General features: G+C 39.1%; 1 protein-coding gene across 1 annotated transcript in view; it reads left to right on the forward strand.

The window, feature by feature from the left end:
- The window catches only part of LOC141389291 (cation-independent mannose-6-phosphate receptor-like), a 140,857-nt gene that overhangs the window by 24,525 nt on the left and 92,678 nt on the right, over nt 1-23,654 (forward strand). Inside the window, exons 7-8 of the mRNA XM_073960628.1 lie at nt 2,906-3,021; nt 5,085-5,194. Of these exons, the coding sequence (XP_073816729.1) occupies nt 2,906-3,021; nt 5,085-5,194 (226 nt within the window). The remainder of the gene's footprint in view (nt 1-2,905; nt 3,022-5,084; nt 5,195-23,654) is intronic.

A 23,654-nucleotide genomic window follows, 5' to 3' on the forward strand; every position in this document is an offset into this window, starting at 1 on the left:
TTGAAAATAAAATTCGCGATACAAAACCAATATATTTTATACTAGCCGGCCGGTCCACGTTGCTGGCCCTTGAAACAGTTCTATGTTACCTTTTCTTAAGTAAATTATATTTTTCTTGCGTAAATAAAACATCTTCAGAAATGTTGGTGTCTATATGAAATTTTGGCGTATGATAACTGATGACTTGAAGCATGCATTTATTTCGTCTGGTGGAATAGTATAACTGGCAGTGTTTGTCTGAAATCTAAACGTGAATTGCTCTTAAATCCTTTACGAATCGAATTTTTATGTGCCATCGTACATTCGTTCCAGATAACTTCTATATAATATTGCATGTGTGCAATCAATCAAAAGAATGTCCAGTGGCAACTTAAGGATCGAATGTGTCGTCCTTGCACCTTCTTATAATGTATACCTGATGAAGCTATAGTATAGCCTGCTATACCCATCGATATGCTGCCTTCTAATCTAAAGACTTGCTTTCCAATAAGACCAAAGCTTCGTTATGCATAACATCTGGTATTTCCATTGATTTGTAACATATTTCAGAAATTGGGAGTGGTCGGGTCTTACGGCTAAAATATGTACCCAGGGTTGGGGAAACGGACACGTTCGTAAGTTTATATAGCCTATTTCCACCAGGGGCCATTCCTGTACATCATCTGAAAATGACATTGAAATCGGTTCAGAAGTTTTGGAGATATAACGTATTTAAAAAATGGGCGTGCTAAAAGGGTTTTAAAATAAGGAGGAAATAAAAAATATATATAGCCTATTTTCACCACGGGCGTTCATGGTGGGCCACCGCTGTACATTCTCTGAAATTTAAAAGAAAATCGGCTCAGAAATTTCAGAGATATAACATATTTAAAAAAAGTGGGCATGGTCGGGTCTTTAAGCCATAAATAAGTACCTAGGGTCGGAGATTCAACCAACGTTGTCTCGCAAATTTATTTTCTAAGCCATACGTTAGTATGTTTTGCAAAGACAGAGTTTTAATAAAATAGGGCAAAGGGGGAGGTACCCCGCCCCCTCAGAAATTCAACAAAATGCTATCCATTCCGTGAAAATTTCAAGAAAATTGGTTTAGTAGTTTCGGATATTTAAAAAGTGGGCGTGGTCTGGTGCCAAATGAGTACATAGGATAGGAGACACAACAACCATTGTCTCCCAAATTAATTTTCTCTCCGATAGGTTCTTCAGTTTTGTTAAAATATCGTTTCAAAGAAATAGGTCGTGGGGGAGGTTCCCCGTTCCACCGTAATTCAACAAAATATACAACATTTTTTCACCACGGGTCCTCCCAGTAGATTCTCTGACATTTTCAAGAAAATCAGTTAAGTAGTTTTTGATATATAAGCTATTTAAAAAAGTGGGCGTGGTCGGGATTGGGTCTTTAGGCCCCACATCAGTACCTAGGGCAGAGACACAACAACTATTGTCCCGCAAATTAATTTTCTCCGATACGTTCGTCAATTTAGTTAAAATAGCGTTTTTAAAAAATAGGGTACCCTGCCCCCTCCGAAATTCAACAAAATATATACCCACTTTTTACCACCGGTGTTTCTCTGAAATTTTCAAGAAAATCGGTTCAGCCGTTTTTGAGTCTAATTATAGTGTTTGCTTCATGGCAGAACTACCAGGTAGTGGTATCACACCAGCTGATCGAATATGAAAAGTCAAATCCCTTTATAAAAAAATTATTTTTGTTGTAATTTCCCCAACAACATAAAGAAAATTTTGACATAACATATTCAAAATTTTACGATGCCACTACCTGGGTAATTGTGCCATGGCTTGCTTGCTTCTTTTTTTGTTTTTTTTTTTTTTTTTCAGAGGTTGGGGGTTTTACTTTACCCAGCAAAATAAATTGGAAGTAGTGCAATGTGGACTAGTTCTGTCACGGCATGTTTTGATGCAGTTCAACTGGAGTCGTGAAAAAGGCACTCCAGTCCTCACATTTTAACCGCATTTGGATGCAATCCAAAGAATCACATCCACTTGTCACATTTTAACAACATCCGGATGCAGTTCAACGGAGTCGTGAAAAAGGCACTCCAATTCCTCACAATTTAACAGCATCCGGATGCAGTCCAAACGGAGTCGTGAAAAAGGCACTCCGTTCGCTACATTTTATTAGCAGTTGTTAGAGATCCCTATATGTACATAAATCAGATTGTACATCTCTACAGGCAGCGGCTTTCATTTTCCAAAAAGAGATAAGCGTGTTAACATGTCCAAACATTTGTTAATACAAACTAAATAATATTTAATTTGTGAACATTTTTCCGGCAACTCACCAGAAGAAAATTTCCGAATGGAGTGCTGTTCGAAATCTTAACTGGTGATGGGAAGACAACCCATTTAGCAAATGAAGCAAAAACAGTTCAGCTTGGAACAAATGCAAGCGGAGGAAACACGCATGTTTGCGATTGAATTCAATGGAGAATTTTCATAATTTGTGTTAATGTAATAAAGTTGTTAATATTTTTGTTTTGCACAAATAATAAATGCATTTTATTTGTTCTGGCATATTTTGTAAAGGCTTGCACAATTTCCGCAGAATGCCTGTACCAAACACGTGCTTTGGACTGCCTCCTATTCTACCCCAAAGGGTCAGTTAAAATGCAGTGCAAAAGGGTTAGTTAAAATGCAATGCCAAAGGGTCAGTTAAAATGCAGTGCCAAAGGGTTAGTTAAAATGCAGTGCTTTGGAGTGCATCTTTCAGTAGTCACGCTCTTGTAAAAATCATCAGTGAAAATGCATAATTTGATGCACATCCAGATCACTTGTACATATCATTTAACTGCATCTTTGGAGGCAAACATTTTGCTGGGTATTTATTAAAAACATGCTAAAATCCAATGTCTAATAATAAATATACATATGTATTTTCTCATTTTAGAATGCACATCCAGAATTGATGGGTTTCCAAGATTGTGTTTATACATTTTCTTTCGGCACTCCATTGGCATGTGTTGAATTGCCGCCATGCACCGTTGTGGCCCATGATAATGAAATGTAAGTTTTATGCTTTATTTTTATTAAGTTGTTTTTGTTTAAGTTTGTTTTTCTGTTTGTAACACATCGAACTAATCATTTGCGACCATATAAAGTATATGTATATATTCTTGATCAGTATACAATTCTAAGACGATCTAGCTATGTCCGTCTGTTCGTCTGTTGTAATCACTCTAGCGTTCGCAATAATTGAGCCACTTTTTGGTATAGCCCCCCATATAACGGTACCTCCAGATTTTCTGTATTTTGGGGATTTTAGCTAAATTTGTTGACCAAACTACCTTAATTTCACGTTTGCGGTTCCCAGTGGTCACAAAATATCTCCACTAAATACCGTCGACATAGGTCCATGTTTTGGTATAGCCCCCATGTAACGGTACATCCCGATTTTCGGTATTTTGAAGATTTTAGCTACAATTTTTGACCAAACTACCTGTAATTTGTCAGTAGAGGTTCCTAGTAATCACAAAACATCTCCGAATAAAACTGTCAACATAGGTCCATGTTTTGGTGTAGCCCGCATATAACGGTACCTCTCGATTTTTGGTATTTTGAGGATTTTAGTTAAAAACGTTCGCCGAAATACCTCAAATTCCACATTTGGGGTTCCCAGTTGTCACAAAATATGTCCACTAAAAACCGTCAACATATGTGGGTCCATGTTTTGTATAGCCCCCATATAACGGTACCTCCCGATTTTCGGTATTTTGAGGATTTTAGCTAACATTTTTGACCGAACTACCTGTAATATGAGAGTTGAGTTTCCTAGTAATCACAAAACACCTCCACCTAAAACTGTCATCATAGGTCTATATTTTGGTATAGCCGCCATATAACGGTACCTCCAGATTTTTAGTATTTTGAGAATTTTAGCTAAAATTTTTCACCGAACTACCTGTAATTTGACAGTCGAGGTTCCTAGTGATAACAAAATATCACCTTCAAAAACTGTGAACAGAGGTCTACATTTTGGAATAGCCCCCATAAAACGTTCCCTCCCGATTTTCGGTATTTTGAGGATTGTAGCTACATTTTGCGACCGAACTACCTGTAATTTGCCGATTGAGGGTCCCAGTGGTCACATAACATCTCAACCAAAAACTGTCAATGTAGGTCCATGTTTTGGTGTAGCCCCCATGGAAAGGTACCTCCCGATTTTCGGTATTTTGAAGATTTTAGCTACAAATTTCGACCGAACTATTTGTAAGTCGACATTTGAGGTTCCCAGTGGTCACACAACATCTCCACCAAAAACTATCAGCAAAGGTCCATGTTTTTGTATAGCCACCCCCTTTTTAAATTGTCAACGTAGGTCCATGTTTTGATATAGCCCCCATATAACGGTGGCTCCCCATTTTCGGTATTTTTGACCCAACAATCTATAATTCGAAAAACTGTCCACATAGATACATGTGCTGGTAGAGCCCCCATATAACGGTATCTCCCGATTTTCGGTTTTTTGGATTTTAGCTACAATTTTTGATCTAAGTATCTGCAATTCGACATTTGAGTTTCCTGTGGTCACAAAATTTCTCCACCAAAAACATAGGTCCATACTTTGATTTAGCCCCATATAAGTAAGGTTCCCGACCGATTGAATACATTTTTATGATAAGTGGTCACGGAATATCTTCTCCTGAAATTGTGCACAGGAAAGAAAATAATTATTCCGTTTTACTTCAGAATATTTTATGGTGGAGGGTATAAAAATTTCTGAACGGTCGAACTTAACCCTTAACGTTTTTACTTGTTTTAGTTTAATTTATTATACTCGTACACATATATTCTTTCTCAAAAACAATCTTTAATTGCATTTTTAAAGTATAACATCTTGTTTTTCATAAAGACTTACTTATCTGCTGTACATATCTTGTACGTGTGCCGCATTTAATACTGACCTTAAAAAGCAATTAAAGAATTCCGTGAAAGCAGAGTATGTAATTGTAAAAATAAGTTCTTACATCATCTTTACATGTTTTTTAAATGTTTTAACTTCGATTTCGTTAACTTTTTGACATCGATATTAATTTTCCTTCATCCCTTTTATGCTTTTCTTCCAACAGCATTGATATGAGTCCATTGCGAAATTCAAAATTCACACTACAACAGGACAACCAGAATTATGTACTATCCATATGTTCGCCATCCGGCGAACCATGTATGGAAAATGATGGTAAGTGATATGAAAAACAAGTAAAAAAGTATCAGTCGGCTTTGCCGACAGAGATATACCCTCAGCCTGTGTATATTGAAACAATTTTTTTCCAAAAAACGCATGTATTTAGGGAGTTTTAAGAATTTTGGGCGTTTGAACTGACAAAAATGTTGATTAGGATTTAATATCAAAAGTTTTGCGGAGGAGATACTAAAAAGAATGGATCTCCAGCCACTATATATGGTACCATAGGGGTTTTTAGAACTTCAGGGATGTTTGCTCAAGAAGTATGAACTTGCCCCTGAAACAACTTTTACCATCGCAATTGAGGCAGCGAATGCAAGTTGCTTCAACAAAAATCAAAGTGATTCGAAAGCAGGTCTTAAAGTGAACATGTATCCGAAATTTTGAGTGGGAGGTACCGGATGGAGTGGACAAATATAGTCCATATTTGAACCTGATCTATATCTGGTAGATATATTAGGATGTGTAAAGTATGGACCAATTCGGCCACTCTCTTCAAGAGTTATCGTACGCACAATTTTTCCGAACATTTTTGAACTTTTGTGGGGGAGGTACCTGAAGGAGTGGACCGATATGGTTTATCTTCGAACTTAAACTATGTTTGGACAAAATATTACTAAGGCCAAACTTTGGACCGAATCGGCAGACCTGTTCGAGAGTTATTTTGCCCTCCAACCTCCTCACACGGTGTCATAGGGGTTTTTTGCAACTTTCAGGCTATTTTCTCAGGAAGTATGGACTTGCCCCTGATGAAACTTATACCGTCGTATGGAGGGCAGTGAATACAAGTTGCTAAAGCAAAAATCAAAGCGATTCGAGGGATGTTCCTAAACTGAACTTTTCCAAAATTTTGTGTGGGAGGTACCCTACGGAGTGGACCGATTGAGTCCATATTAAAACCTGATCTAAGTCTGGTACACGCTCAACAATGGGCAAAGTATGGACCAAATCGGTTACACCCTTCAAGAGTTATCGTGCGTAAAAATTTTCCGAACATTTTCGAACTTTTGTGGGGGAGGTACCGGAAGGAGTGGACCGATATAGCTCATCTTCGAACTTAAACTAAGTTTGGACAAAATATTACGAAAGCCAAAATTTGAACCGAATCGGTTCATCCCTTCGAGAGTTATCGTGCGCTCCAGCCAGCCAGACAGACGGACGGACATTGCTCAATCGACTCCAAATTGTCTGAAACACATTTCGTCCAAACATACTTGGGGTCTAAAACCATTATTTCGATGAGGCACATTTTGCCCGTATGAAAGTGTATATACCCTTCATAGCCTAAAGGCTGAGGGTATAAAAATTAATTAAATTTGTATGCTTATATAATGTGTTAACAAATTATTTGCTGGGAATATCAAAAGTTTGCTTTGGCTCAAATGTGTGTAACGTACAGAAAATAATCGCCCTAGACTCGCCTTAAATTGTCTTTATAAATAAAAATCAAATGTCGTTCGTTGTTAAGTGCATCAGTTGAGAACGGCTGTACCGATTTGGATAATTTTCTTTGAAATGTTCGTCATAACACACCCACTTTTTCAATTTTCAATTTAAATTTTTTCAACAAAATCTACTGAACGTTTTTCCTGAATTTGTCAGGGAATGTACAGGGATGACCCTCGGTGAAAATAGGAAAATTAGTCTTGGGGCGAAGGTGGACGATAAGACTGGGTTTTTGGGAATTCGCCCTGGAAGGGTGCGAAAAGTACTAAAATGTACTAAAAATGGTTACATTTGTGTGGCTGACCGGCCAATAAACAACGCCTAGACGAAACGGCAGAATCTAGAATCATAAAATTTTGGCAGAGGATTAGTCTTGGGGCGAAGGTCTCAAATATGGCTGGGTTTTTGGACATTTTTTCTTGAATGGTACGAAAACTACTAAAAGGTACTAAATATTGTATCATTTGTATTTGGCGAACAGGTAGAGCTGAAATCAAACTCGGAATGATAATCGTTGATGGAATGAAGAATAAATGTACCAGACGGTTTTTAGAAACTCGAACCATAAGTGTACGAAAATGTATTACATTTGGTACCATTTGGTAATGTGTAAACGGATAGAGCTAAAGGCTTGAAATAGGAATGAGAATCAAGGTTGAGAAGTATCGTTGACACAAGGAAGTAATTTTGGAAAAGTGTACTAAAGGTACTAAATGGTATTAAATTTGGTAAAATTTGGATTTGAACGAACCGATAGATTGGAATCCTGAAATTTGTTGGAAATGTAAGATTGAGGTAGTTTTGGAAATTCGTACTTATGGGTACGAAAAGTACTAATTGGTACCAAATGTAGTACAATTTGGATTTGGATGATCTGATAGAGCTGGAATCATAAAATTTTGAATTAAGATTGTTTTTTGGATATAGGATGAAGGAAGTTTTGGAAATTCGTACTTATGGGTACGAAAAGTACCAAATGGTACGAAATTTGATACAGTTTGGATTCGAGTGGTCACATAGAGCTGAATTGAGATAGTTTTGGAAATTCGATAGAGCGATATAGGAATGCTGAAATTTGGAATTAAGGAATATTGTTGGAGTCTATGGATATACTAAATGCCCAATGGTTAGAGATGGTATTTACCGGGTATTTACCCGGTAAATACCCACACGGTGGGTAAATTTACTATATTGAATCGCCAATACAACATCTTAAACCCAATTCTTGGGCATAGGTTGTGAAATCGTTTCAAAATGGACAGTTTTACAATACTTTAAACAAGTGGGTAAATACTTGGGTAAATACCCGAGTATTTACCCAAATGTTGGGTAAAAACTCTTTAACTGTCGAACCACTTAACGTATGCTGACGAAATTTGGTTCAAAACTTTCTTACATCAATAGTATTAAGGGTTTAGAAAATGGAGTCCCTGGGTCCATGTTTTGGTATAGCCCCCATATAGCCGTACCTCCCGATTTAAGGTATTTTTCATCTATTAGCCACATTTTACAACCAAATTGGCTGTAATTTGGCACAGTGAGTCCTCAAGAAGTATAATATATCCTTGCAAACATTTGTCAACGTTGGTATACGTTTTCTTATAGCCCCCATATAAGGGTACCCCGATTTCGAGTATTTACCCAAATATTGGGTAAAAACTCTTTATCTGCCGAACCACTTGACGTAGGCTGACAAAATTTGGCTCAAAACTTTGTAATAACAATAGTATTAAAGGTATTGAAAATGGAGTCCCTGGGTCCATGTTTTGGTACTGCCCCCATATAGCCGTACCTCCCGATTTATGGTATTTTTCATGTATTAGCCACATTTTACAACCAAATTGGCTGTAATTTGTTACAGTGAGTTCCCCATATGTATAAAATATCTTTGCAAAAAATTGTCGACGTAGGTCCACGTTTTCTTGTAGCCCCAATATGGGTTTCCGAAATCGGAAGGTACGGTTATATGGGGGCTATATCAAAACATAGACCTACATACCCCATTTTTAATACCAGATGTTCTTTTGATATAATTAAGATTTCAGCCAAATTTCGTCAGCCTACGTCAAGTGGTTCTGCAGTTAAATAGTTTTTACCCAAGGTTTGGGTAAATACTTGAAATCGGGGTACTCTTATATGGGGGCTATAAGAAAACGTATACCTACGTTGACAAATGTTTGCAAGGATATATTATACTCCTTGAGGACTCATTGTGCCAAATTACAGCCAATTTGGTTGTAAAATGTGGCTAATAGATGAAAAATACCTTAAATCGGGAGGTGCGGTTATATGGGGGCTATATCAAAACATGGACCCAGGGACTCAATTTTCAATACCTTTAATACTATTGATATAAGAAAGTTCTGAGCGAAATTTTGTCAGCCTACGTCAAATGGTTCGGCAGATAAAGAGTTTTTACCCGATATTTGGGTAAATACTCGAAATCGGGGTACCCTTATATGGGGGCTATAAGAAAACGTATACCAACGTTGACAAATGTTTGCAAGGATATATTATACTTCTTGAGGACTCACTGTGCCAAATTACAGCCAATTTGGTTCTAAAATGTGGCTAATATATGAAAAATACCTTAAATCGGGAGGTACCGTTCTATGGGGGCTATATGAAGACTTGGACCCATGCGGACAAATTTCAGGAGTAAAGTTGTATACCCCTAACGAAGACTAAATATCAAAATTTCAGCAATTTCGGTGGGATTTTCAGACCACAAATCCTTGTATATATTTTTGCATATGCTCATTTTATGCAAATATGTAAAAACATGTCAAAATATGCACGATATGGGCCTAATTCATTTTATTTTGAGATAATCAGATTTTCTCTACGACCATCCTAATCATATATGCATTTGCATAGGATTCCGCTGTCTAGTAATTTGTTAAAGTCTGAATTGAACTAATGGACTGTACAGAACTAAATGTCCTTTTCGAAAGAAACCGAATTCCGACCACTTGGCAGCACTTGGGTGCACATGAGGAAACCGTGCTGATAACTTATAATATTCAGCGCCAATGTGGTTCACAAATTGAAGTACAACGCGATTGAATAATATACATACCTCTCGGATCGCCGCACTAAGAACTCTAACAAGGTGAACCCTAATGCCATCCGAGGACCATCTTCATGAGGAGGCCAAGATAATTTCAGCACGGGAGCACAATGGCATGCTCTGGTTGCAGTACTTGCTCTGCTGTTACCGTAAGAGTCATTCATGTCAAGAGGAATCTTTAAATACCCTAGTGAGAGAGAGAGAGGCCCAACAAGAGAAAACTCCTACATTCGCAAGCGTATTGGCAGGTATGAATGGCATTCACACAGATGCAGTCTCAGATGCCACAAACAACTATCATGTGAATGTACATCTTCATCTATTTGAGCTAGGATAGCGACAAACCGGAGTAGTTTTGGCTCAACCACAGTTCGGGATGATACAACAGATGCGGCGACTAACCAAAATGCCTGCTTGGCACAATAAATATCGAAAGAATTAGTTTAAGTTCGAAGATGGGCCAAATCGGTCCACTCCTTCGAGTACCTCCCCTCTGTAAAATCGTGTGAGAGAGAGCTATCTCGAAGAGAGCAATCGATTTGGTCCAAACTAGGCATATCTTATTATGTGCTATGGATGTGGGTGTGTTGCCGCTGAGGGTATGGTTCAGAGTTGAGCCGATTTCTATCCCCCTGTGTGAAGAAGAATAAAAACGAAAATTAATTAGTTTTGTTTGCCAAGCCATGTAAGATTTTTGGCAAATTGGTATATATATAAGGTCTATGTCGGAGAAGAAAGTCAGAGTATTTATCTCATATCTACCGAAGAATCGATGTCTCCTAGTGTGTAGCGAGGGGCACCTACGTAGTACATGTTCGACCGTCTCTGTTTCTTCTGGATCTTGACATAGCCTACAGTAGTCTACACTACTGTTGTCCCATCTAGAAGTTAGGGACCTGACTATGTTATGACCGGTAATGAGTCCTACAGTGGTCTTTATCCCTAACTTATTTAGTGAAAAGAGAGAGTTGGTTCTATGTTGAGAGTAGCTGGGCCAGATTGCCTTGGATACCTTACAGCCAGGTTCCGCTTGCCATCTTTGCCCTGCCTTCTCAAGGAAGTAACCGCGAAGTTTTCGGATGTAGTAGCACTTTGGTGGTCTGGTAGATGACTCAACTGGTAAGTCAATCGACTGAGAGCCACCCCGTGCTAGTTCATCCGCCTCTTCGTGTCCCTCTATATCACTGTGTCCTGGAACCCAACAAAGACCAACGATATCACGTACTTCAAGCAGAGCGTTTTTGCAGTCGAGGATAGCTTTTGAATTTATGGTCCACGACTTGAGGGCCTTAAGGGCCGCTTGACTATCGACAAAAATAGTCACCGGTCCATTAAGGGTGCTCCCAAGTTCTTTGACCATCTCCACTGCTTTCCTTATTGCAAAAATCTCTGCCTGAAAAACGCTGCAGTTATCATTTAGTTTAAAGGATTGCTTAATTTGTGGGTTTTCGCAGAGGACCCCGGCACCTGTGCCATCGTCCAGCTTGGAGCCGTCTGTATAGATGGCCAGACCGCCAAGAGGAGGGCTACCACTAGACCATGCATCCCTGCTTGGAATTTTAACGTTAATTTGGTTGAAGTTGAGTACAGTGGGTATATAATCACTGATGTGATTGAGTCCACTGAACTCAAGTAATTCGGTGAAAGGAGAGAGGACCTTTGCATGTTCAAATCGGGAAAACTGCCACACCCCTGACTCTCTAAGCATGAAAGCCGTCCTCGCCGCCTGAAAGTGGATAGTGATGTCCAGAGGTTGGAGATCAAGAATCACATTCAGAGCGGCTTGAGGTGTGCTTCTGATGGCACCAGAGATTAGCAGAGATGCGGCTCTTTGAACACTAGATAGTTTGGACAGAAGTGCACTGTTCCCGAGAGCATGCCACCAGACAAGCCCGCCATAGGTAAGAATGGGGAGAACCACCGTATCATACAACCAGTGTATGATCTTTGGTCTGAGACCCGAACTTTTACCGATGGAGTTCTTGCAGGAATCTTCTTCTTTATTTGCCAATTCGTTTTCCGAATGTTAGCGACCAATACAATTATAAATAGATTTGCTTTAATAAATACGTATATATACAATATTTGTTTAAAGATTGTTTAGTATGTCTGCAAACGCATTTCTATCTCTAGCCTTTGATAATAGGGTTGTAGTATCTCGGATGCCCGTCCATTCTGTAATATTATCCATCCATGTTGTCTCCTTTCTTCCTCTAACAGGTCTTCCTTCTATCTTTATGTGGATTATATTTTGTAGCAATTTATATTTTTGATTTCGCATTATATGCCCCAGGTATGCAGTCTTTCGTCTTTTTATTACTGAGATAAGTTCTCTTTCGCAGTGCATCCTTCTAAGTACATCAGTATTTGTCATATGGGCTGTCCAGGAATAGAGTGCCATAAAACCTCTCTTAGCCCTCTCCTCAGTGTTCCTTTTCCAATTTAGACGTTGGTCCAGGATAACACCGAGGTATTTGGCTTCCGATGAATGTTCAAAGGCAACACCGTCCAGTTTTGGTAGCGAGAAATCGGGAAGTTTGTGCTTCTTCGTGAAAAGTACGAATTCTGTCTTTGTTGGATTCACGGCCCGTCCATTGGCGCGAGCCCAGCGAGACAGCTGCACCAAAGCACGTTGCATAAGGTCTGATATGGTCGGCAAGAATTTGCCGCTTATGAGGATAACAACATCGTCAGCATAGGCTACCACCTTCGTCCTAACCTGGTTGAATTTCACAAGAAATTCGTTTATTGCAAGGAGCCAGAGGAGGGGTGATAAAACTCTCTCCTAGATGGCAGTTGATGATTCGCTCGTCAGCATCTCATCAACCCACCTAACAAGGATAGAGGAAACTCCTGCGTTGGTGAGCGAATTATGAATGGATTCCAGATTCACATTGTTAAAGGCGATATAGAGGGATATCGAGGAAGGCTGCAAGTGTGAAGCCCGAACCCTCCATATTCTTCTCAATATATCCAACCATCTCGTGCATGCTACGAGTTGCTTATAATGTTGGGACCTAGATGGGACCGGATATCGTAGTCGAGAAGTCTCTATGGAGCTTTAAGGAGGAAGGAAGAAAGACTAATAGGTCTATAGTCTTTAGGTAGTGTGTGACTTGGCTTCCCAGCCGTTACCTCCTTCCATGGATTAGGTATGTACGATAGACACAAGCAGGCCCTACAAATCACCTTTATGGTTGCCAGTACCGAATCAGCCTCGTTTTACAGCATAGCCGGTATAATGCTATCCGGTCCAGGGGACTTATAAGGCTGGAAGCTGTCTATCGCCCATTTTATTCTTGGGATGCTAGTTAGTCTGTCGATCAGTTGCTCGTCCTGTGCCGTAAAACCCCGAATGTGATTCGTTTGATCCGAATCAGTCTCTAGGTCAGTACAGCCTGGAAAATACACTTCTGACAACATATTTAGAGTCTCTAAACCAGAGTTAGTCCACGTGCAGTTTTCTCGTTTGATGATACTCATGGGTTTGGGATCCTTGGATAGAATCTTACGAAACCTGGCAGCTTCGTTAACTCCTTCTATAGACTCAGCGAAGCAAGCCCAAGATCTCTGTTTAGCCTTTTTGATCTCACTCTTGTACTTGCTAAAATTAACCCTGTAGGTATACCAATCTGTACTGAGAGAAGATTTGCTGGATTTATTATATGATTTCCTGGCTGCCTTGCGGAGACTGGCCAGGTCTTTACTCCACCATACCGGCTGAGATTTTTTCCCAGGGTAGGTTATTGGACAGGAATCCTCATAGCATATCAGGAGTAACTTACTTAGATCAGTTACAGTTACCTCGACTTCCTTTGCTGTGGACAATCTATGGGGATTGCTTAGCACCGAAGTCGTTAGCGAGCTGTAAATGTTCCAGTCCGTCCTCCTGGGATTCCTGTATGGTTTTTGTTTCTCCGTAGTTATGGGGACTTTGAAGAATATCATCTTGTGATCTGAGAACACTCTTCAGATACCTTCCAGTCCATAACTTCGGAGTCGTCCATCTCTTACTGGTGCTTTGGTGGGATTCTGAAGCATAACCTTCCTAATCCGAAGTTAAGCTCCCCTCTCGACTGCGCAGGTAGGATTCCGGACGCTTACGTCCGTTGCAAAGCGAATGACAAGACCGCCGTTCTTCGGATAGGAACCAAGAATTCTCCATTTATCCATCTGAAGACCGACGTTCTGCTTTTCGACTACAGTATTTTGTCCAACTCCATGGATGGAGGAGAGACCCATACTGAAGTAATCATCCCACACGGAATCTCAGCAACGCTAACTGCAGCCAGATCGCTCCCCTCCCAGCGAGGACCAAGATTATTAACTGTGGATTTAAGGAACTCAACAGACTCCTTATTCTCACAGTTGATAACCTTGACCGCCTTGTAGGGGGCAGACTGACCGAGCCTAACCTTGCCGCGATCTACCTCGTCTGAGATGAGGGCGTCTCTAAGATGACCCTCGATTTGCAACCAGTGACTTGTGCTGATCCTTCCATTGGGATCAGCCCTGTCAATGATGGCCACTCTCAGGTCATCCGGAACTGTCCGTCGCACAGCAATGTCACCTTGCCTGGATGCGCAGTGTTTCTCTAGAGACTCGCTAGCTGGTTCACAAGGTTTACAACGGTACAATACAAAAAAATTATAAAAGAAATAAATGTGAAATGAAAAAAAAAACTATAAAGGAAATATTTTTCATTTCAAATTTTCATAAAACAAGAATCCAGCCCGGGAAACCTAAAAATGGCAAATTCCACACAAAATTTGGAAAAGTGCAGTTTAGGACTCATATCGGATCTATTTCAAAATTTTTGCAGAAGGTTGTTTTCACCGTCTCTATTACAACGGTACAATTTTTTCCGGAGTAAGCCATACTTCCTAGGATAATGACCGATGTATAGTGTGCAAGATAACTCTCAAAATTTTCTTTCAAACTTAATTTAACGAACTTAATATTTCGAGTTCTCTCTGAATCAGAAATTTGCTTATTAAAAATGTTTGGTATATGTCATGGTAGAACAAGAAAAGGTAGCAGCAATACCCAGCTGACTGAACTGGGTTGTAGTGTTAGTGTCAAATTTCATATGACATTTTAAACATTTATTTCTATTTCGATGTACATTAGGGACATATATTTTTTGAGAAAAAAAATATATCATTCGGAAAAAACCATTTCCCAGAAAGACTTCTTCATATCAATGATATGTAACCTCCTCCAAGTTCGAACGATAAGCCGCGCAGTAAATCACCGCATGTAGAGGCGATACAACGTTTGTTAATATGTGAGGTATTTTGTTAAAATTTAAAAAAATAAAGCCCTAATAAACATGTGCTTCTTTGATTTCTAAAACAAAACATTGAAACAGCTTCTCCTTTTCCTATGAATTTCCAGCGACCCCAAACTTTTCTGCAAGAATTCTACTTTCTGCGAGAATTTATGCATTTAGTGGAATGATGTGGAACCATAAAAATTGAAAATGTAACGAATTTTCATTCATGTTTTCCAAAATATTCAACCAAATGTGAAAAATTATTAGTTTTTTAAATTCCAACAATTTATAGATATTTCCTTGTTTTGTTTACAAATACAACTGGCAGTAACGTTACAAACAAAAACAAATTCCTTTGTGGTTGTTGTTCGAGTTGTATTTGTTGTAGTATTAACTTTACCTTATATTTGTTCTACCATGGGTATATGTCAATGATTTGGTATCGAACCGTACCTAAAGATTCCATGTATTTTAAAACAAACTCGTGATATAAAATCAATCTATTTTATATACGGCATAACTATGGTGTCTGCTTATTTTGTTCGTCATAGGCTGAGGGAATATCTCCGTCAGCACAGCTGACTGAAATTTTCTTGTTTCTAGGAGAATGCAATAATTTCCGAGATATGGGTTATATCTGTTTAAAATTATGGACCTCTTGTTATTTTTTTATACACTCATAGGTTGAGGGTATTTAGCAGTCGACAAAGCCGACAAATACGCTTTTTACTAGTTATTATATAAAGTTGTTGTTGTCCGAAAGTTCTTCATGTTTCCAATTACCCTTCCCCGATATGTGATGGCTTAAACACAAATTTACATACATGTATGGTATCTTCTGTACTTCATCTTGCCTTTGCAAATCGTAAAAAAGTTATTGAATATATCCATGAAGAAAGATACAGTTGTATGGCAGCACTTAAAGGGGCGGTTATGTGTGGCAAATTCCAACATCGCCGACAAACTGACGAAATTCGATAAAAACCTTAAAAATCACGTACATAATTTGTTTATGTTGTTTGATGGGAGAGGCAAAAGTCTGTCAATAAAAAAACTGGCAATCGAATTCCTTGGCATTCGACCTTATGACGATACATATTCCTCTTGTGAAATAGGAGGCAACTAAAAAAACGATCCGAAATTCAATATTCCAAATAAAAAAGGAAAATAAACAACGACAAAAATAACACTTGTAGTGATAGCGGTAACAACAACAAAAAAAAAAATTATTACCTTAACGCTTTGAACATGCCCCCACTCCCTCTCCCCTAGCTGTCGGGAATTGAATATGGGAATCGAGCGAACAACAAAAACCATATAACATTGTGAAAATTACATTTGCTTTACAATTTTCTTGTTTTTACTCCTTTTTTCCTCACTCCACTCCACATCGTCGGTCCTATACTCCAGAACGATTGTGAAAGCCACTAAAGGAATGCAAAGCAATTCTGAAAATTATAAACATAGAAAATGCTAAATCTGGTTGATGGAAAAACGGCAAACCCTTAGAATACAATTTTACCAAAACCCTCACATACATACATATCCTTAGTCCTATAATAAAATCAATTTTGTTCAGAAATCGAAAAACGGATAAAGTAATAAAAGCCAATTGGCTGTAGAAGCTCGAAGTTTTTCTTAAGAAGCACAAAGCAAAAACAACAACAAAAATACAGAATTTTAAACATAAATGTTGGGCATGTATCTATCACCACATAACATATCCTTCGTAACGTGTTTTACATACATAAATATATTGCTGTTGGTTTGTTTATAGTTATAGATGGATTGGTATCCAAGGAAGAGATAACAAAGGTCAAAATTATGTTATTGCCTTTCTATCGACATTAATTTGATTATTTCCAATGTTGTTGTTCCGTATATGATAAGTTTGTAACATCGTTTTCTGCTTATTCTATCTCCAGTTCAAGGAATGTGGTTGTTTCGATGGTCCAAAAAGAGCTACTGGAGTTTGTTGAGTAGGTTTGGCAAGCCAGTCGAAAAGGTGCAGTGCATCGTGCGGGCCAGTGCCGCATGCTGGGTAAATGTTTTGAACAGTGTCATCGATCCTTGCCCTATAAGAATTTAGACGGCTGCACTATGCCGAGCGTAGTTGAGCAAAAACTACTCTAGTTTGACGTGACAGCTGACGTTTCTCACTTACGATAGATGGGGGACATTCTTCAAGGGCCGCATTCACACGATAGTCGTTTATGGCACCTGCGTCTGGATCTGTGTGAATGTTATTTAAACTTGCTTGATAGGCTACTTGACCTGGGGCTTCTCTCTTGTAACGTGGGACATCACTTTCTAGATTAGGAAGATTTCTTGCTGCATTTTTTAGCATATATCTTTATTTGTGTGGTAAAATCAGTCACATATGAGTTCAACCTTTGACAAATGACATCGGGAAAGATAACTGACGCCAAGATCGTACAATCATTAGCATACGTTACGATCTCAATGCCGTCTGGAGGGAGTAGAATACAAAATATATAGAGGTTAATCAGTTCCGGAGATGTCCCCCCACCTTGGGGAACTCCATGTTTCACCCTACGAGACTTGGACTGTCGTCCACACATATAATTGATTATCCAACGTTTCAAACTTGGCAGGAGGATAGTCTGCTCGATATCCTCTAACAACGTGGAGTGCTTTGTTGCTTACGGAAACCATGCTGATGATTCGCAACTGGATGGCTATTTCTGACGCTGGGGGGGGGGTAAAGGCCTCAAGAGTTTTTCTACAAAAGCGAAATCGGTCTGTACGATTTATCTTTGCTGACATACTTGCCCCGATTCAGTAGCGGGACCACCCTACTTTTCACAAAGACTTCGGGACCGTTGTGTGTGGCAAATGACATGTTGAGAATTTTAGTGAAACAATCAACTCCCAGCTCATCCAGCTGTTTCAGCATTACCACGGAGATTCCATCGGGGTCCAACACTTTGGATAATTTAGCGCTCCTGATGACATTCGCAGTATGGCATCCATGGTAAATTGTAGTGGATCCTCCTCGGCAGGAAGATACCTAATGCGAGGTAGTACTCTTCGTCCATCTACCCAAGGATACTCGACAAAATGTCGATTAAAATAACTTGTACACCTTTTCGGATTAGTCAACATGACCTCGCCAAACGTGACTGAGGGCATGTGTTGCTAAGGATGGGAGTTTCTGTGGCACTCTTGCAGGAGTCTTGTTATAGAGCAGGTTGTGTAAGATGGTTGACGGGGGTATACGGGCCTTTAAGTACGAGTGATGTGAACTGACCTTGACTCTACTGTTCTTTCAAGATTCCAATGGGGGTCTGTCTGCCCGTAGAAGGTATGATTGGTGAAGGATAGAATAGAAAGGTGCTGTTGGCTAGAATCTTTTGTAGACTTAACAGTGGGAGCCCCATTTTGGGTAAATGGATGCGGCACTACTCCTTGCGCATAGTTTTCAGCTAATCCTAATTTGGGAAGCAAATGTAACCTCTTGTTTGTGGTTCTCCAAGATATCCTGTCACACTATGTGACCATCCGAACCACACAAGAGCAGAGGTCTAAAGCAAGTGGAGGTTAGCGAGGAGCTTGGATATATTCAGGGCAATCATGAATAAAAATTCTGTGCGGAATTTGTTCCCTTTCCCCACCTTCACAATTTTTATACCCTCAGCCTTTAGGCTAGAAAGGGTATATACACTTTGATACCACCAAAATGTGCCCCATCGAAATAACGGTTTTAGACCCCAAGTATGTTTGGACGAAATTCGTTTCAGACAATTTGGAGTCGATTTAGCCATGTTCGTCCGTCTGTCTCTCGAACGGATCAACCGATTCGAACCAAATTTCGGGTATCGTAATATTTTGTCCAAACTTAGTTTAAGTTCGAAGATGGCCATACATATGTGTCCACTCCTTCAGGTACCTCCCCCACAAAAGTTCAAAATTTTTCTGTAAAATGGTGTGAACGGTAACTAGATTTAGTCCAAACTTTGCACATCGTAATATTCCTTCCATGTATATATTGCACTCGAATATGGACTGTATCGGTCCACTCCTTCGGGTACCTCCCACACAAAATCGGATAAATTGAATTTTAAGAGCACCTCTCTGATAGTTGCTGAAATTTTTTCAGTAGGTTGTCCTTGCGGCTGCCTTTACAACGGTACAATTTTTTTCTTTCGCAAGTCCATACTTCTTATGATATTAGCCTAAAAGCTCCAAAAAACACTGACGACACCAACCAAAATGGCAAATCCGAAGATAATTCTCACAGGAAGTTTCTGATTGGTGCAGACTTTGCACATCGTATTATTTCATCCTGTCATGGATCAGGTTGCAATATGGACTATATCGGTCCACTCCTTCGGTTATCTCCCTAGGAAAAAGTGAAGTTTAAGATCTCCTCTCGAATCGTTTTGATTATTTTTTCAGTAGGTTGTTCTAGCGGCCTCATTTTTATTTTTAATTTTTTTTTCGGAGTAAGTCAATACTTCCTGAGATAATGGCTCAAAAGCTCCAAAACCCTGCCTGCACATTGTGCAAGATAACTCTAAAACTTTTTCAAAAATTTCTTCCAAAGTTAGTTTAACGTAATATAATGTTTCGAGTCCTTTATGAAGAAGTTTGGTAACTAAAAATGTTTGGTAATGTCAATAATTTTTTTTTCAGTGGCTGAGGCTATGAGGGTTATTCTGAATGAAGATTCTCCGTGAGTTTTGTCTTTCCGCCGTTTCAACTTAAGGGAGAAAGTGAAAAAACTCACGGGGAATTTTCGATTGCCTTGATTAAATTAGCCCTCGGATCTGTATACCTTTAATAGTCCTACTGGTGACCGGGAGCTGAGAGGACGCAGGGTACTAAACGTTTCAGGGGTTGAATGGAAAGAGTGGATGAGAATCATCGATGACGTACTCCTTGGCAGACACCGCATTGTGAAGCTAGGTAGAGTCAAGAGTTGAATCCGTGAGCTGGTTTCAATTCTGATTTGAGCGACTGAATAAACAATTGGCGAACAAATGCAGAGGATCTGTTTCAGCGTAAAATACAAGCTGTACAAATACAAGCTGTCTAGGAGTAAAGAAGACAATTGAAGGAGATTCATACAAGAGGGATTATCACTGGAGAACAGTATACCGTGTGTGCTGACATGATGGTTCTAAGCGTGATGGCTCAACATACATACGTTGCGTAGGGACCTTATTGGGAACAATTTATGCGCTTGTTGGGAGTTGGGTGAACCTCCGGACTTGTTAGCAGGAGGAAATCAACGACATGACTGGAAGGGTGTATAAGGCCCTCTAGAATGTCATGCCTGAGTACATGAAACAGCCTCGAGTTGTAGTGTTGCTTACGTCGCCTTATCGGATGGGGACAGACCCTCGTTCGTATCTGGGGCGGGGTGGGATTTCTGTAGGGCACATGGAGACAGTAGAATACTTAGTTGTTTAAGTAGTTTTGAATGCGATTTTTTGTTAGTAGAAGAACAAGACATAGTCAGAAGTCCCACGAAGTTTGTCGTAAATAAAATTGGATTTTTGGTGAGCGGAGACGAAAGAGTATGACTGAGTTCCTCCGTGCTGTTTGATTCATTTGGCTTTTTTGGCTATGAAGCATGGCCGATATCCCGGGTGCCAAGTGCCCCTAGATCTTCGGATCTAGCCTGGCAGTTGGTGTAGGTTTAAGCCAATATCGCGCATAGACTTTTGGTTCGAATATGGAGTTGCATTATTAACCGGGTGCCTGACCCATAGGAAGATAGGAGTGTTAGATAGGCTTCGATTCTGACCAATGATCAAATGCACCTTTTAAAATGGCCCATTTCGATTCCCAAACCTACTACGTCCTATAGACTGGTGGCTCCATCCAATGGAATTGGCGCATTCCTCCAATTCACTACCATACATGACACACACAAACCTACTAACATGGATAGGAAAAAATGAGCCTTATTAAACCCAAGTATATTTGTACGGGATCCGTTTCAGGCAATTTGGAGACGATTTAGCCCTGTCTGGCAGGTTTATGTCCACTACTTCGAGTACCTCCAGCAGTTTTCAAAATGATTCCCAAAAGTGCCGAAGAGGGCGTATTTCGGATAGTTTACAACAGGTTATTTTCGCGGAATTTTTTGCACGAAAATAATTTTAAAAAGTTAAATTTTCTTGAAATCAATATTTTGAAACCTTGAAAACTACTAGAATCACTTAATTATGGAATGTTCTCGCCGAATCGACAAAAATATTCCCTTTTTGGACATAAATATGAAAATAAAAAATCCGTACGAAAAGTTTTTCGTAGGAAAGTCTATACTTCCTGAATTAGTAGCCCAGAAGTTCTGTAAAATCCTTTGGTGACTAACTAAAATGGCTGGTTGACTCGATAACTGTCGAAAATAATGGTACTTCCTCCACAAAAGCTGAACACTTTAATTCAGATTAAGGAAACTTCTCGGTTCGTGTTGAAATTGTAAATTTTGTTGTCGAGCAAAATCACGCCTCACAGTGGTTCAGGAATAGATATTCGTGGCCAAAACACCCTTTTTTTGTCGTCACCGATTACACTGGTCAACACGAGCAGCATATCGGATATGCTTAGGGTGTCTACTATACAGTCCAGTATTCAAATATGTATATAAAATAAAGTTCATAGCGCCCATGATTCTGCCATAACCTAAATATCGTCATGAATACTTCTAAAGAGATATGATTTACCCCTGATATCATTATCACATAAGCCATTTCCTTCTCTTTAGCAGTCTTCATGATGATCTTTGTGTTATGGCCGAATCACCGTTATGCCATATGAAGATATTTTGACTTCCCCCGATGACGTAATTACAGCTTAAAGTACTCAAAATATGCAGTTTTTACAAGGTCCGTCGTATATTTTCTATATTTTTAACCCTACACCACACAGTGGGTATTATTTCTTTGTGCATTTGTATGTAACATACAAAAGGAAACGAAATAGACCCACAGTTCCTTTTGGGGATATACATATAATCACTTTCTGAGTCGATTTATGCGTGTCCGTCTGTCCATGTATTTTTGTTCGCAACATACAGGTCACATTTTTTGTCCGATTCAGCTGAAAGTTGGGGACTACAACTTTTTTAGCCATAGGAAGAACGCTATTGCTTTTGGTGAAAATCGGTTCAGATTTGGATATAGCTCCCATATATATTTTCGCCCAATTTCACGTATTTGCTGCACCAAACACGCTATATACGTCCAATTTTGATGAAATTTTGAATGTGTGACTGAATTTTGTCTACAAAGAAGTGTGCAAAATTATATTGAAATCGGTCCGGATTTGGATATAGCTCCCATACATATTTTCGGCCGATTTGACGTATTTCCTGTACCACACACGCTATATATGTCCGACTTCGATGAAATTTGGAATGTGTGACTGAATTCAGTCTAGAAATAAATGAGCCAATATAAATAAATGAGCTGCACCAAACACCCTATATACGTCCGATTTTGATGAAATTTGGAATATTTGACTGAATTCGGTCTAGAAATAAGTGTGCCAAATTATATTGAAATCGGTTCCGATTTGGATATAGCTCCCATATATATTTTCGGCCGATTTCACGCATTTTCTGTACCAAACATGCTATATGTTTCCGATTTCGATGAAATTTGGAACGTGTGACCGAATTCAGTCTAGAAATAAATGTGCCAAATTATATAGAAATCGGTTCAGATTTGGATATAGCTCCCATATATATTTTCGGCCGATTTCACGTATTTTCTGTACCAAACACGCTATATATTTCCGATTTCGATGAAATTTGGAATGTGTGACTGAATTCGGTCTGGAAATAAATGTGCCAAATTATATCAAAATCGGTTAAGATCTGGATATAGCTCCGATTTATATTTTACATATTCACTGTGGTGTAGGGTATCATATAGTCGGCCCCGCCCGACTTTGATCCTTTCCTTACTGGTTTTGATATATATTCACCATAATTATTTTAGCGAATAACATCTCCTTGATATATTAGTGTCGAAAAGCCCACAAAAAATATTTGTTTGTATCCGAAAATACGAAATTCTGGGTAAAACTCTTAAAAAACGATTTTTATTTATATCTCAAGGACAAGAGCTGATGGAGAAAAACCGCGGATTTGAAAAAAACTCGCGGATTTGAAAAAAAAACTTTTTTGAGCAGTGTTATTATTTTATATGGGATTCGATAGTCCATATTTACATTAGGTAATTTTCCTTGCGGCAATTGTCAGTTTGATGGTGAGAGAGGTCAGACATATGTTGACCCTTTGCCTCTCAATACCCTCTCTCAACAACAACATACTGAATATTGCCGCAAGGAAAATTGCCTAATGTAAATATGGACATAGTAAACACATGGAAATAAAGGAAACCAAAAAATTAGGTGAAAATGTTGGAAGGTGTGGGCGTGGCTTGGTCTTAAAGACGACCATTTTTCGCAATTTTGGAAAATACGTAATTTTTTGCAAATTTCTGGAGATAGAAATAGCTATTAGCAGCATTTATGCTAACGAGGGCATATACACCTTTCGTCCAAGTATGTTTGGACGAAATCAGTTTTAGACAATTTGTAGTTTATTTATCCATGTATGTCCGTCTGTCTGTCTGGCTGGATGGTGCAATCAATAACTCTCGAACGGATTAACCGATTTGGTC

This window comes from Musca autumnalis, unplaced genomic scaffold, assembly GCF_047663935.1.
Source record: "Musca autumnalis isolate F117 unplaced genomic scaffold, ASM4766393v1 scaffold_1, whole genome shotgun sequence".
Taxonomy (NCBI): Eukaryota; Metazoa; Arthropoda; class Insecta; order Diptera; family Muscidae; genus Musca; species Musca autumnalis.